The sequence below is a fragment of the Pagrus major genome, chromosome 17 (assembly GCF_040436345.1).
Source record: "Pagrus major chromosome 17, Pma_NU_1.0".
Classification (NCBI taxonomy): domain Eukaryota; kingdom Metazoa; phylum Chordata; class Actinopteri; order Spariformes; family Sparidae; genus Pagrus; species Pagrus major.
The window spans coordinates 28,283,236-28,300,035 of record NC_133231.1 but is presented as its reverse complement, the minus strand read 5'-3'; the positions used below and the strand labels follow the sequence as shown (position 1 = coordinate 28,300,035).

At 41.4% G+C, this 16,800-nt stretch overlaps 1 protein-coding gene across 1 annotated transcript in view; it reads left to right on the top strand.

Moving 5' to 3' along the window:
* The window catches only part of crppa (CDP-L-ribitol pyrophosphorylase A), a 48,197-nt gene that overhangs the window by 10,194 nt on the left and 21,203 nt on the right, over positions 1 to 16,800 (top strand). Inside the window, exons 4-9 of the mRNA XM_073486187.1 lie at positions 1,420 to 1,524; positions 2,965 to 3,010; positions 4,800 to 4,897; positions 10,708 to 10,785; positions 10,969 to 11,061; positions 15,747 to 15,878. Of these exons, the coding sequence (XP_073342288.1) occupies positions 1,420 to 1,524; positions 2,965 to 3,010; positions 4,800 to 4,897; positions 10,708 to 10,785; positions 10,969 to 11,061; positions 15,747 to 15,878 (552 nt within the window). The remainder of the gene's footprint in view (positions 1 to 1,419; positions 1,525 to 2,964; positions 3,011 to 4,799; positions 4,898 to 10,707; positions 10,786 to 10,968; positions 11,062 to 15,746; positions 15,879 to 16,800) is intronic.

The following is a 16,800-nucleotide window of genomic DNA, read 5'->3' as shown; positions in this document are numbered from 1 at the left end:
TCTGTTGAAACTCCAGGCTGCAAATTAAAGAAGAATTTCATCTCTGAAGGATGCGACCATATGTTGAACAGAACCAAATTATCTGAGGAATGCCTGGACAGAAGAAGGGCCTCCTCGAACAAGTGCCAAATCAGACACTGACTTTTTTTCCCTCCTGAATAATGAAAATGTACCACTTTTACATAACAAATTTCAAAAACCTAAATTGCGTTTGCGTGCTGTATGTCATAATCCTGTCGACCGATTGCCGTGAAATGTTAGAAGCACATTCAAACAAAAGAAAGGGACGTTAACCGTGAACCTAAACTCCTACTTTTGGCTCTAATCATTCAACTGCAGTTTTATTCTTGATACTTCATAACCAGAAAGACAGGAATTTTAGCCATGCTGGTGGTGATATCGTAGTTGGAGGTTAAGGTTTGTGAGCAGATGTCATAGTTATGTAACTGAAGAACATGCCAGTGAATGAATAAAATTGTCTTTTTTGCACTTTCAGTAACAAGATTTTATTTGCCAAATGGAAAATCTACGTGCATTTGGCGCTTGACTCTGCGTGTGGCTGGTGGCGGCTTTTAAATCATAATTTCAAGGTGGTAAAGGGGTCAGAGACCAATGACTGTCGGCCATCAGAGACGGACGACTGGCATAGTCAGTATCAACATTCATGGTGCTCAGAGGATGAATCCTACTGACTTTGGCATCTACTGACTTTTCCTTTGGAGCCACTGTGAGGTTGTCATGTGTAGTTTTTGAGTGAAATGTCTCAGCCACTGTTGGATGGATTGTCATGAAATGTTTGATTCATGGTCTCTTCAGGATGAATTGTGACAACTTTTGTGGTCCCCTAACTTTTCCTCCGGTGCCATTTCAGGTCTAAATTATAACATTTGCATCAGTCTCAGCCGTACTTTGGGATTATTGCTTATTAGCAAATGTTAGAATGGCAACACGCTTAGCTAGGATGAGGAAACATTACACCTGCTGTTAGCATTGTCATTGTGAGCATAGTCAAAGCTCCACTAGCTGTGTTAACATCCAATATAATGCAAATTTTAAACGAATTTAAGTAAATCTGCAAATAAAAATCCAAGTAAATGCTTGTTCCCATCCACTAATGTAATATGTAGCCTCACAGAGCTGTAAGCAAGAAAACAGACCATTTATCTTGTTCATATTTAAGTCAGTTTGACCTTAAACCATTTTAAAATGAAGGTTATGTGATCGACAAAATGTATTCTGATACACACTATATTATACATTAATACTACATATATTTGACCGTAGGTATGTGAATGTAACAGGACATCCAGTTGGTGCAGTTCCCACACTGCAGTGGAACAACACACGGTACCACAGTCCCACTGACGGTTGTCAACACTTGTCCACAGCCTCTTCTCTCTGTTGTGTCCCCCTCTGCAGTGCACAGAGTCAGACTTTGAGTTTGGCACCGAGTGTCTTCATCTGGCTCTGCAGTACTGCGGCACCAACGCCAAGCTCGTCCAGGGTCCGCCAACACTGTGGAAGGTGAGCTCCGCCAGGGGCCTGCTTCGATTTGGGGATTTGGTGACATATTGGCGAGCGCCGCTGTGAGCCCTCTTTTTACTTTTATCATATGGGCACAAAGAAAGCTCATGAATTGAAAGTGAGGGGTGCTGGCAAAAGAGGAGGCAGTTATATATTGGATATGACGTTCAAGATTAGCATGTAGAAATTAGTTTAATTGTAAATGTTATGTGTTTAACGTTCGATCAGATTATATAACTTCTTGCCTTAAACATTAAGTGCACCCAAATAACAAAAAGACATCTTTTCTTTGTTAAACTGAATGTTATCTTTCCATGAAGATAGTTTTGGTTTCATGTGCTGAGGTTTGGAGTTTTCTTTGTCCAACTCAATATAATAGACGTAGACAGAATTATGTTTGTTGTGTTCAAAGGCTTGGACAAGGACATTTTAACTATATTTGGAGACCAACTTGTCTTTTCAGAAGCCATGCCCTGGTTACTCTGAATAACTCTAAAATAACATTTTGCTTGTGATGAATATAAAGCCATGGCCCCACTCCACAGATGGTTTGTCACATGAATTGTTAGTTATGATTTTTCCCTTCTTCCCTTTCGACAAACTAATTCCAGTAACTGTGGAGCCAAAACATCTGAATCAGGAACTAAACATCACCTTTGTGCTCTCCTCTATGAGTTTACCGCTTCTAGAGCTGCAAGGACTTATCAATTAATCAATTAGTTGATCTAAAGAAAAGTAGTCACCACCTGTTTCGATATACGATTAATCGTTTCGCTCATTTATCGAGCAAAGGTGTCAGAAATGTGCTTTTTTTTTGTCATTAATGATAGTTAATGAAAAGTCTTTGGGTTTGGACTGTTGGTGTAACAAAAGAAGCGATTTGAAGCTGCTTCTCCCTCACTTCTTCTGCAGGAACCATCAAGATTTGCCAAATTTGTCTGATAATGGATTAAAAAGAAAACTATGGCTGCAATTCAGATGCAATTTTCACATGTGGGAAAAAAACTCAGCTAAGATACGTTTCTGGTCTGCAGGACAGTGGACTTTTTTGGCACTAGTAACTCAGTTTAGACCCTTGTACCTCCGGTCACATCTTCAGGTCTTGCGGGAGAATCACGCTATTAAATTGTTTCATTTGAATATTTCTGTAGACTTGAAGAGGCAAAACTATATTGTTCTCAAAAAAAGCCAAGATTATAGAAAAGTCATTTAACTTTGTGTTGCAGAATTAGGTTTTTATTATTTCTTATTTCCTATTAATCATCTCAAGACAACTTGGGAACCATTGGTCTAGAGTAACTGAGACACTGTTTCTGGTAAGACACCCTTTTTCTGAGGCAAATGACTCAAAATCTTGCACATAAAAAAACTTGCTGCCTCACCTCTTTAGATGAACAGTTCTTTTGGGGGAACTGATCCTTTAATTTATTTTGCCTTCAGGTAACCTACAAAAGAGATCTGGCTGCTGCAGAGTCCATTATCAAAGGTGAGTCACCTTCTCCATTCATTATTTCCTGTATGTACTAATGTACTGTGTATAGTGGACCCTTTCTTGTGTCCATGCAGACATGTAGACATGAAAGTCTTCTCAGGCAGGTTGAATGCTCAGAAATGGGCAGTGTGAGAATTTATCGTCTCATTTTGTTGTTGTTTGAGTCAGATTTGAAGAGAATGAACCAAAATGGCTCCTCACCGTCCTCAGAAGGAGACATTCTTTGTAGCATTGTTCAGCTTGGTTGGAACAGGACGGCTTAAGCAGTCTGAATACTACGGAGAGCAAGTCAGGACAAGGGAGACTATCACAATCAGAGACGTGGAAATAAATACAGCCCTATATTTCACCCCACCAGCACCTGGACCAACAATTACCTGTTTGATGATGACATAAGGTGCACGGTGATTATTCCCAGAGCCTCTGATGTGAATGAATTCATTGTGTGTTTTTTCTACAGCGGACGTGGAAGAACGTTCTCACATCTGTCAGTACGACAAACTGTCAAGTGTTTCAGTTTGTGTGTGTTTGTGTTTCTGTGTGCTCAAACGTACTTACAGCACGTACACACCACTGTGAGTATATGTGTGTGCAGGCTTACATGTGTGTATCCTGGTTAAAGGTGTGTGTTTGTGTGGACACTTATGAATCCATTTTTCAAAAGGAGCCTTTTAAGTGAGCTCTGTTTTTTTTGCAGACGTGGCTGTGATGAGTTGATGTTGTCATTTTAACTTAACGTTTTTGACCATGAATTTACAATTTTATTGAAGACTTGCAAAGGAGGAGTAGCTATTTCTAGCGCCCTGGTTCTGGTTTACCTTACAAGGCAGCTGGATTGGCGCGGTCAAATGATCGCGTGATCTCACAAATCCGTCTCGCCAGGCCTCAAACTATGCTCTTGTGGCCGAACTCACAGTGGTTTGAACAAATCAATGTTGTATGAAGAACTACTGGCAGCCACTGGCATGTTGTAAATGTGATGACCAGTGAAAGAAGCGATTTTTCATTCGAAAACAACAGTGGCGGTGGTGAAAGAGGTCAGCACAGATGTTGCTATTGCATCAGTTTTATCAGAACTGCAGAGTATTTTTCATGGAAAGAAGAGCAAAGTCGGGCACTGAAGGCTTTTCTTGATGGAAAAGATGCATTCGCTCAAGAGTTTGATTTACTAACTGGCTCCACAGGTGGTAGTGTTCTCCAACTGTTGATGTGATTGTTTGAAGTTTGCCCGTGATAGATGGCGATAGACAAGTGGTTTGGTGAATCACCTGCAAAGTATTTATCGAAAATGCCCATCCCTTTTCCAAACTGTTTCAAAGGGCGACTTCCCAGATGGTTCTGTGTAACAAACCATCTGATGCATCTGGTTAGGTTCCAGTTACTTCTACCTACCACCGGCGTATAATTTATTTTCCATCGAGGTGAACGATCAGCCAAAACAGGTGCAGGAGACTGTAGAAAGCATTGACATAGTCTCTGTGATGTCCTGCATAGGTTTCTGAAGGGCCATAGTGAATCTCAGCATGGTGGCTGTGGCAGTTACCATCTTGGCAGTGCCTGACTCCACCTAACTGCCAGCCAATTCAAAAATAGGCAAACAGGTAGAGGGTGGATTAAACTAAGGTGGAGCTGAATGAGGCATTGTTGCTATACGACAAACTTCTTGCGAACAGCACTTGTGTGAAGAGTGTATTCAGTTCATTATTCACGTATAGCTAGTTTGTGTTCATACAATTAAGTTCTCTCACAGGAGTTTTCAACCACTCGCGTCTTTCTCTTTCAGAGACTCTGTCGCAGTCGGCCTGTGTTATCACAGGTGGATCTGCACATGCTGTGACGCTGGCTGATGGCCTCCAGAAGGCTGTCGGAGCTCTCCACATGGTAAGAGCAGGACAGTCACAGATGATTAAAATGTTGGTTGTGTTGACGAAAGCAATACTGAAGATCCCCATGAGTTTTTCATTTTTATTTTCCTCTATCTCTCCGTCCCGATACATCCAATCCCCTCTCAAACTCAATGTGAGCTCCACTTGGGTGGCCCCGTGGTGAGACTTGCCATCTGCGGTCAGACCTCTAATGGAGCCTGTCTGAGACATCCACTCTCTGCAACTTTCCTCCTCCTCATTATCTCCCTCCATCCCCGACCTCCACCTCTCACTCCCCTGCATGCAGGAGAGCAGATGGCAGTCATATTTCCTGTACCGGGGGGAGTTCGCTTGATTAATCGAGTGTTTAGTGATGAGTTCTTACCTCCTCCTCCTCATCCTGCTATCGCCTCTGCTCCCTCCGACTTGACAAGCTCCCAGTTTCAGCCCACAGTTCATATTCCTCTCTTTCACTTTGAATCTTTTTTGGGCACATCAGATTCCCATGTTGCAAACATCCTCCAGTTAATTTGTAAAATTGCTCCTAATAGACAATGGAAAACAGCATCCATATGCAAAACAGTAAATGAGTGACAGTCTGAGATATTCAGTCAGACAGCACAGACCACGCAGAGGTTCCATATGTAAAGTCCTCCCCTTTACTTTAACAACTGTTGGGTTTCCCTTGAGCGAGCCACGTAACCACTAACTCAGGCAACCTTCAGTCTTTCTTTAAAAAGAAGAAAGAAGAACGGATGTCACAAAAATAAGCTTTGTGACTACAAGTGGACATGCGACTGCAGGTTTGTCAGACAGAATAGCTTTTGTGCAAAAGCTTTAAAGCAAGAAAGTGAAGATCAAGTTATGATGGTCACAAAGCAAAATGCAATCTGAATTTGAGACAAACAAATTAACCGCACAGTTAAGGTGATCGGATGCAGGAGGGTCACCTGGGAGGGAAGAACTTGTTCGGCTAAGGGAGGACGACGTAATATCATGAATGCCTGTACAGTGTTATTTCAACAAATGCTGCCTCTGTGTAGCTTCTGTTTTTGTTTTGTCAAAGGAATGCTCAACAGAAAATACAGAAAGAGTGTCTCAAGTGGATCAAGCTGAAAGAGTAGTATGAGAAGCATTACAGCTTGACCTTGTTTCTGGAAAACGGTGTCCTGTTCCAGCTATTGTCCAGCTACTAAAGTTCAGAGAAAAGAGAAGAGAGGAGTTGATAAAAATATCGGTATGCTTGTTGAGTCACCTTCAAAAATGTTGTGAGCTCACAGAAAGTGAAGCCTTACAAGCAGCAGCAAGTGTTTTGTGGCCTGACGTGACTCAGGCAGAAATGTTCAGAGACGAGGTGATAAATTTAGTTTTTAAAAGTTGTGTTGATGTCCGCTGAAGGTCTTCCTCACTCTCTGACGTCTCACCTGATGTTTCCCCTGAAGTTTAAGCAACAGGCCATTACCCATCACCATTACACTGAATAAAATAACACATTTATGGGATAATGTAAGTACACAGCAAAAAATGCGACAAAGATCTAGTCGTTTTTAGTCAGAAATGTTACTTATTATACCTTAAATTATGAAACCAAATCTATACTCTTGACAGAAAGGGGCTTGTTGCTCACTCCTGTATGTAGTGAAAACATACTGACGATATAAACCATGAAACCAGACCAGAGTAAGGCCTCACAAGTGAAGATGGATCACTTGAGATTGTACGGGTGCTTATCATATAGTGTCCATCCCCTTACATGCATATATTTTATTCCCACGGCCTATTACTCTTCTCGAGAGCAGACACCCAGGCTGACAAATTGCCCACACATGGCTTCATGTAAAGAAACATGTGTCCTGGATCATCCTGATGTGTATATATGTTCCCTGAACGTAGCTGCTGACAGTGGAAGGGGGCGGCAGAGCACACCGCATTACGTCTTTCCATGTTCCACCGTGATCCAAATGGACCATCCTCCTTTAAACTCGCTCCAAGTCCTTCATCAGCTGGTGTCAAACGGGCGGATCTCACTGTCTGGTGCTGGGCCGGGCCCCAAAGACGGATTGGGGTCGGTATCAGTCTTCTTGGATCGGCTGATTGGAGCCATTCCCGTCTATGCTCAGGTGGCCGGTGGGGCCGTGTTTTTCCGGTGCGCGTGTTCGGAACCAGATACATCCTTTTCAGGGAGTTGGGAGAGAGGAGGAATGGAGGGGGGAGATGAAAGGCGAGGGGAGGAAGCGGAAGATGAAGAATTACCTTTGTCCCGGTGCCATTACCTGAATCTAATACAGGGATAAGCATGGATGGGCTGCCCAAGCTCAGCTGAAAACTGACAGTGTGGCGCAGTGTGTGTTTGTGTCCAGGTGGAGGATTTGGCAGCATGTGTGAGTAAGAGGACGACACTCACAGTAAGAATGTGATGGTGTGGTTGCTCTCAGCAGGATGTTGTTTTCTGAGAGATCCATTTGATGCCGTTTAAATACAGGCTTACAAAGTAAAAGAAAAAACTGTCAGTTGATGTGAAATTTAGATAAAAGTGATTCTCCTGACATCTCCACGTTTCCAGAGGACGTACTTCTGATTCCAGCACGTCGGGATGCTGTGTAACACATGGACTGTGTTTACCCACAACAGTTTTACAAAGTGTTACTAAGCCAATGTAATAGTATCCTTCATATAATCATGTGTTTCACAAAGTGGTGAAACTTGCCCCATCCTTGCTTGTGAACGAGGATACCCAATCATGTTCCCATCACCCGTTATCAGTGGACCTGTTTACCTGTGGAACGTTCCAAACAGGTGTTTTTGGAGCTTTCCACATCTCTCCCAGTCTTTTGTTGCTCCTGTCACAACTTGTTTGAAACATGTTACTCGCATCAAATTCAGAATAAGTAGATATTTACAAAAATCAGTGAAGTTGAAGAGGTGAAACATCAAATATATTGTCTTTGTACTGTTATCAAGTGTATAGGTAAAAAAGCCATTAGCAAATCATCACACTCTTTTTCATTTGTTACACAGCATTTCAACTTTTCTTCTAGATTTTGAACCTTTATTTATCCTGGGAAGTATCATCGAATATCATTGTTCAGTCAGTACAACCATTTTATCTTTTGACCACCGAATATCTACATTTTGGCTGAATGTAAACTGTTTGATCGGCTGCTGCTTAGTAGCTGAAAACCAGACGCGCTCAGGTAGTTATCTGAAAGTGTAAATGTTGTGACGATTGTGAATCAACACGTTATATTGTCAGATCAATACAACATCTCTAGTTTCAGTTACAGTTAAAAACAGTGCCAAGAGTCCTTTGCTTACAAATTTCAGTGTCAGAGCTCTAATTGTGACCACATTTCAAGCATTACTGTGTTATTGTGTCTCCATACATTTGTCAAAATGTTTCATAAACTTAGAAAAGGGAAATGTAGAAAAGAAGTAGCACAAATGTAATATTCACACGTACCAATATGTCACACATCCTAAATATCTGTGTAGAGATGAAAACTCTGATTTCCTCTCTACGAGTTCCTTCACGCCGAACTCATCTTGTGCAGTCAGCCTATATCCTGCTTTAACCTTGTGTTACATAAATATAAGCCATCAATTATTCAAACATTTGGCTTCAGTGAATTGGGAACAAAGGTGCTCATAAAACATTTACTCGTCTGGGTTTAGCTTAAGTACATAAACGAGAAAAGAAGTATTTCATTTAAGAACCAGGCCAACTCACCTCTTCTGTGTTCTCTTCCTTATCACTAATCCTTTTATGTTGATGTATGATAATATTTTCATATCTGGCCCAGATCAAAGACAGTCCTCAGACTCGTGTATCAACTTAAAGAGGGTTTTTAATGATTAACCTCGACCTATAAATGGGCCGTCATTAAGACAGAGAGCAAAGAGTTACACCACGGCAAAGAGCTTTTCTTGTCTGTCAGCCACTGATGATAAGTGATGCGTTCTGATTTGTGCCGGCAATTTCCAAAAGTTTACTCAGCAAATGCTTTTTATGAGTACAGACTTGACCTTTAAATGAGGTGAATGTACAGCAGTAGTAAGTGTTGCTGTAGCTGCTGTTAGTTTCCCATCTTGATGCCAAAACAGGCTCAGATATTAAGTAAAGTTAATACAGCAGATATGATGATTTCCCCTCTTGGCCCATGATTGCTCTAATCTTTCTCTCCCCTATTATTAAAATCTGTCTCTGCTGCTCTCGTCTGCCAAGAAACTGACATCGTAACATTAAAATCTTTATCACCCATTTTTAGGATGGTAATGCTGGTCTGTCTTTCGGTCTGTTCGGTCCACAAATTCATAGCTCCCAGAGGCTGAAGCCACCCAACTTTGGCGATCCTCTAACTTTATCCTCTAACTTTGTGTTACAGCTCAATTTCACTGGCCCAAATGTAACCATGGATATCCAAATACTAAGATAATATGTATAAGATAAGATAGAACTTTATTAATCCTGAAGGAAACTCTTGTGCCAGAGATTTCTAAAAAAAATTGCAGTACAATAGAAAAAACAGTCACAACCAGTGGCTTCCCTGGGTCAGGGTCACACACTGGGCCCAGTTTAAGACATTAAGAGTCATAAATATTAGTGAAATAAACAAAATATAAAGTAATTAAGGAGTAAATGCAGAAACCAGTGCAGGTTTAGGGCTTAAAGTTTAATTTATTTATTTAATTTTTAAACCCTGTTGTTTTAAATAAGACCAATCCTCATAAAAATTATTGACGTTTAATCTTTTCCTAAAGGTGTTTAGGATATTTAATTCATGAAAGCGGGTCGCTCACTGCTGTGCTGAGCTCCGGACTGTTGTTTTCCCAGTGTCCTCCGCGTGGTTTGGTCATCGAGCCTCTGTGGAGCCTCGGTTCTCCAGGCCATCCCCAAATTTAAGTAAACATTCCTACTCTGGGATTTCATGCCCAACCTGGTTTAGATCATGCCAATTTTTTCAAACCCTGCTAATCTACATTTCGGACTGAAATGATTTTCCTCCTGAAGCCATGGGCAGTTATCTTTCAAGAGCAATTAACCCTCCAACATATGTTTCCCATATCCATTTCACATTTCCAATTACTTTCTGTTATTTTAATGGGTAGAACAACTGTATCCCAGTGCCAGACTCTGGATGTTTATTTCCGTGTTTATTTCCTATGTGTGTGAAATCGTAGTACCAGACTGTAATTAGAGGCATAACAACAAACATGAATGTGAAACGGACATGGTGGACACGGTGAGCTATCGTATTGCCTCATCACACTCGTATGCCAAGGCTGAAACTGAATGGAAAGATCGGGACCTAAATGTCCTGGTTCTTTGAGCAAAAAAGCTTTTACGATTCTTGGCTGTAGTCGGCCTTTGACTCAATTTGCAGTGTAATGAAATTTAAGTTGGCTTGTGTCTGATCGCTGTCCCCAGCTTTTGCATATGTCAGAATTTTCCTGCCAGTTCAGACGTATAAAGGAGCCCAGAAATGGTTTCTTTTTAAAAAAATCCCTCTCCATTTGTTCTAATAAGCTCCTGAATACAGTCGATGGAAATAAGCCACTCAAATACGTACTCCCTGAGTTTTTTTTTTCTAATCATAAAATCTTTCGAAGCAGGAAAACAGGTGGTTTGTTCTCTCACACTAATAATTGAAGAAGTGGCTGAAACAGAAACCAGAAGGCTCTTGACCTCTGAGCACTGAAGTCAATCAGTCACTCAGCATCAGATGCATCAGGACCCTGGTACTGCAGCACTTGCTTTAAGCGTTATCACTCAGGATCCTTTAACAAGCAGAACTGAATATTTAACATCAGGCTATCTCTTTCTTACAGGAGCTGGATGTCATCCCAGATCTGATGGGAGAAAACACCGGATATCTACTGAAGGAGTGGAACTTCATTCAGATTTCTGTGAGTTCCTGCTTTAGCTACGACTTTTCTGAAAAATGTCTGTGTAAATATTCATGATCTGGTCTGGCTGTAGGAGTGTGTAGATGTTAGATTAAAAGCTTGGAGCACACTTCTTATCTTGCTGCTCATCATGGAGAAAAATTCCATCTATGCTCAAAAGGTTTTGATTTCCTTTGTCCGCAGGTCAATCGTTCTAGCCTGTCTGAAGTGGAGGACTTGCTGAAGGATTTGGAAGCAGCGAATCGAGCTCTACTCCATCCGCAGGTTGTCGTTTGGGTGAGTTCGCACAAGGATACTGCAGACATTGTTTTACAAAAGAGCCTAAGGATGCACAGCCATGCTAGCGGCTTTTTTAAGGCTTTACATAGGCACAGCAATGCTCTGAGCTAACATGCTCAAAATGACAATGCTAACATGATGAAGATACACAGATTTACTGTTGTTAATCATGTTCACAGTCTTAGTTAGTCAATAGTTTTGGAGTAGGCTACTGGAGTATGAAGGGTCTTGACCTGATGATGGCACTAGCAGAGAAGTAAGTAAGTGAGATGCCAAGTTTTGGATATATTGGTCGCCTGTGTATTAGGATCCCCATTAGGCGACACCATGACGGCAGCTAGTCTTCTTATATACATTATATACAGCAACACATTACCTTCCATCGTTGCATACGGTTGACAAAGTGGATACCATTTGACTTTTAACAGCAAGACTAGCAAGGTAGCCAGCCCTGTCATTGTCCCAAGATCAATATCAAAAACAAAAACAAAAAACACTGCGGCCTGAAGAAGCGAGTAGAATGGGTTAATAATAAACTTTATTTATACAGCACCTATAAAAACAGAGTTTACAAAGTGCTTTGACAAACAGGCAAAAGCAGGAAATCGCTTCTGTTCGGAGGGACAGTGAACTTCTTGCAGCTTGTGGATTCTAGACATAAAAACATTATTTGTATTTGTGGATGGGACAGTTTGACTGGAGCCACTTATTTCCATAGTTGTCCTTATATGAGGAGTGCGAAGTGCCAAAAAAAATACATCTGGAAAACTCAAAACAGTGTTTCTAGCCAGAACTCATGAACCAGTTGCTTATAATAAATAATCATAATAGATAATCCACAGACCTTGTTGTGAGCAGTTTTATGTAGGGACTACGGTATTTTGTAGTTCCCACAGTTTCTAGTTAAACTTTATTCCAGAGAAAGCAGACACATCTATGGCGATGTCTCCAAACTTCGGCAACTCACACCAAAACAATCTAAGATGTTCCATTATTGAGCCCCCTTGGGAGATCAATGGGAGATCTAGATGGATAAATAGCGCTACAGGTAAGCGGGACATGAATATTTGTACCAAATGTCATGGCAAATACATCCAAATCTTGTTGGCTGGTTGCTCAAAACCACAAAAGTGAACCTCACTGTGGCTTTAGATGGAAAGTCAGGGGATCAAAGTCTGTAGGATACGTCATCTGGAGATCATGAATGTCTGGACAAAATTTCATGGCTATCCATCCAATAGAGATGAGATATTTCAGATTGGACCACAATCTCTGTTAGAGTGGCCAAAAAGCCACCTGAGATTTGACATCCAAGTGTGTCCCACACTCCCTCCTACTCTCCTGTTTCCATTCCTTGCTCTGAGTTGGCAGCTCACCACTGAAGAAGACTGAAAGCGTAGATGTTTGGAGTTAGAGAGCTATCAGGTATCAGCTGCACCTCAACTCTGACGTGCAAAGTTACAGGGAGAACACTCATTTCTTGATTATAAAGACAGTTTTTAACCTGGACTAATGGATCAGTGCCAGAATTCATCTTAGCAATGACGCCAACAGAACCAGGAAAGACAGCTTTCCAATCTGTGATGTGTGTTTTAACCAAACCCCTCCCCCCAGCAACTCCAGTTTAAACCACTGCCTTAATTTGTTGTAGGCACACTGACCTTTCAGGAAAGCTGTAAGTCAACAAACTGCACGATACATTAGTACAGGATCTCTTCGTCCCGCCAGAACAAAAGCATCTGTGAAAATCTTGTGCTCATTGCTTTTCATTCTACTCGTTCTGCTGTGTATCTACGTACTATGAAAATATCTGGTGGAGCAGGCTGCATCAGGTTTTTATCAGACCTGGATTCTGCTTGAACATCTTCCCTGAAGTCAATAAGTGTATAAAGAGCTACTGTAGGTCTGCGTGTTTAACATCTCTGTATCATTTCCCACACTAGGAATGAACTTTTCTTTTCATGTTCTTGAAAACAGACAACTGGCACCGGACAGATTCAGTTTCTTTAAGATACATATGCTACAGGCCGAGCCGAACCTTTCCCGTTTCGTCCGCTTGTGAAAACGTCACCTGTAGCCCACCTCGGGTACCTTGATGAACTCTGTAGCTGTTTGGAAACCCTACACCTCCCAGGAGAGCCGGCTTCAAAAACACACACATCTAACAGAGTATCACTGACCTGAGAACTCAACAGGAAAAATATAAAACAAACACATCCAATCTGAACCAAGAAACTTTTGCAAAAAGGTCCTGTTTATCCTCTTTTAATTTGGAAAATTGACCTGCTCAACAAGTACTCGGATAAAGTGCCAAAACATTTCCAGATAATACGAAAAGAAATAAACTCACGGAGGCCGACAAGTCTCAATCACTGCGATGTCATGCAGCATTACTCCACTAAAGCCCCTGCTCGTATTTCTGTGAGTTGTACTAGGTTTTCAATAAAGATTGGAACACACACACTCTCTCACACACACTCTCACACACACTCACAAACACACACAAACACAAGGTTGTATTTCTTACCCTCACCGTAACCAGCATAACTTTCATAACCCTAACCTTAAACCAAGTAATTCACATGTGAAAACACACACACACACACACACACACACACACACACACACACACACACACACACACACACACACACCTACACATGTAAACAATCTGAAGCCTGGCTTTAGAGGAGTAGACTTTCTGCCAGTTCACACAATTCCTACTGTCAACATGTTTCTATTCTATTCTACTCCATATTATTTATTTATTTTGTTTTCTGTTAATTATTTCTCTATATTATTTCTTTATATAATATGTTTTATTTTGTTTTGTTTAGTTTTTTTTACTACTATATTCTCTTCTACTGGCTCTCCTCTCCTTTCTGTTTTCTTTCTATCACCTGCATCATCTGTTCACTTGGTCAGCGGTACATTTTATAAAACACACCTCACGTTCAGGATATTTTCACCAGCAATTTTGTTATCATAACAGCAGGTCAGCTGTGTGTGTAGGAAGCTTGTTAAGTATGTAACAGATCAAAAGCAACATGAACCAAACGGCATTGCAACAAGTTTGTCCAAAACAACGACATAAGTAGGCCCGCATTAAATAGGAGAGGTCACATCACAATCTGTGAATTTACAGGAGGGATGTAATACCAGAAAATGTCTGTCTCTCTCTCTCCGTCTGCAGAGGATGTGTGATTGACAGTAGATGGGAGGGGAAGAGCGAGGGTGGATTGTCCGCTAGTTATTCGATCACAGATGGCGTCGTTCTCGCCTGTAAAATGCTTAAATAGAACTTCAAATATACTCGGGCGGCATTAATATATACATGGGCGGTCCGCCCAGGTAAACTGTATGTGTGGGAAACACTGGTTATTGAGCTTGAAATTTTCATCCAATTATAGCGAAACAAAGTTCCTGGTGTCAAACCCAAGGAAGGTTTAAGGTTTGACGCCAAGAAGGTTGATTGGATTGGTTGTCCATCATTTTACAGACTAATGTTTAAATTCCTGCTCATTTTTTTTTTTTTAAACCCAAACCAAAACCAACCATTAGTGTAACTGATCACACACTTCTCCCTCCGTGACTAACCTGATTTCATGGTCACGTTTGAATGTGTCTGAACTGGGAAGTTGTGACTCCCAGAAACATGAGTTTCACGGTTCTAAGTGATGAGGCACCAAAGTTTATTCCCACCTTTGTTTGGCCGGGGGTTGTTATTGGTTTGCACACGTACCCCCGTTATTAATCACAGGTCTGATCACATGGTAGTGATCAGTGGAGGGATAATAGGGTTTGAAATGTAGCTGATGGCCTCGAGGGCAGAGAAGCAGACCGGTTGATGGAGGTCACTGTTTCAAACCGTCTGTGAAAACGAGGCCTTGAGCAAAGAATGAACCTCATGTTGTTGATATAACCACCTTATGTCTTGTGTTGTTAGGTATCATAAATATTTGTCTTTATTTTTTTTTACTGTCACTCAAATTTACCTGACAGGTAATGGAAACATGGCTCCTGTGGCATCAGTGTATCAGTAAACTCGTATGAACTAGTGGCCTGGAGGTTTAACACCTGCAAATGTGCTGAACAATCAGTCTTTAGATTGAACTTCACCTGTTGACAGCAAACGTCTGATTGATATTCAAGTGTAAGTGTAATAATTACATGTTTAGAGCAGATGTCTTGACACATTTGAAACGAGTCTCCCGATTAATGCGTCTTACTGCTGCAGTTTTTAAGGATGTATGACAAAATAATTGCAGTGAATAAATCTTGAGTGAAGTTTCTGTCAGCAGGTCAGTTGTGGAATCAGCTTAGCTTTGGATATTTTTAAGGATGACACGGTAACGTGAACCGATGTGTCTGGATTATGCTGCTCTAATTGGAGAAAATAAACCCCAGAGGGCCTAAAGATTAACAACCGGATTATAGAGTCATAATATCCCCAGACAGGACTGTGTATCAAGCTACCTCTGTTTACTTTCAGCAGAGCAGAACTCATCTTCTCTGAACACAGCTTTAAACAAACAGGCCTATAGAGTTGCAACATGTTTAAACGACTGCTTGAACAATGAGCAGTAATTGCTCCAGAAAAGGGGTATGATTGCTGTTCTGGTAAGAGATCCTCACTATTGGCAAGCTTTTCTGATTGGGTGCGGTGGCCTTTGTTTTGATAGGTGCATTTGAGCGCTTCAGATGAGCCGTCCATCAGCGGGACGGTGGCAGAGCCAGCAGCCATTATGGACCTGGCCTCAGCAGCCAAGCTCCGAAATATTCTCCTCTACGGCATCCAGGTTCATCAGTCAAAGGTAAGCTCTTAGTCTTTCTCTGTCTTCTTCATGTTTATATTTTATGTCTTCCTAAAATGAGCGCAGAGTTCCTGTGCTGTGGATGCATGTTTGAATGAGGCCAAACAAAACAGAATGGGAAATGTCTTTCAAGTGTCTTGTCTTGCTTTTATGCTTCAGGCAAGGTTGCTGTCTTTTATCACACATCTTTATGTGCGAGTTTGTGCACACTTTTGGACAGGCTTTTCCTTTTCTTTTTTTTTTTATGTGCAAGCAGGATGTCAACTTTTCACCTTCCACAGTGTGTGTGGTGCAGTATTGTTTCACCTGAATGTCAGAGGACTGAAAGGATGCAGAGGTGCTTTAGGTCTAAAGCAGACATGTAACAAGACATTTGTCTCAAGCAAGTCTTTTTTTTTTTGTTGGGCAAGTCAAATCAAGGCAAGTCATTAGTTAAGATATGTCAAGTCCTAAATCAAGTCGTCCCACACAGATAAAATTACACAAAAAATGAAAAATTGCCAGCAAGCTGACCTGTCCTTTTTTATTCACAATTTCCTCTCTTTCAGCACTGATTTTCTCTCTCTGGTGTTAATGGGTTGTGCTTGTGTTTTTCTCACGGTTAATTTGTAAAATAATCGGCCAGCGGTGGAGCTGGTGCAACAGATTTTGCACTGTAGTTGCCCCAGTAAACACACCAACCACTTTGGCTGTCACAACTGCAGTATCGCTGCGCTCATTGGGTAGAGCAAACAGGCTAAGTGGCGGAGCAGCGGCAGGGCAGCCTGTGCTGCAGACAGACAGCCTGACCGCTTTGTCTAACGAGCCCAGAGTTACTCCTGCAGCAAAGAGTGGCTACAGAGGATGAGTGACCTTAAGATGAGCAGAAGAAGACAGGGACAGAGGCCAAAAAGGTCGGCGTGTTTACCAGCGAATTGCTTTA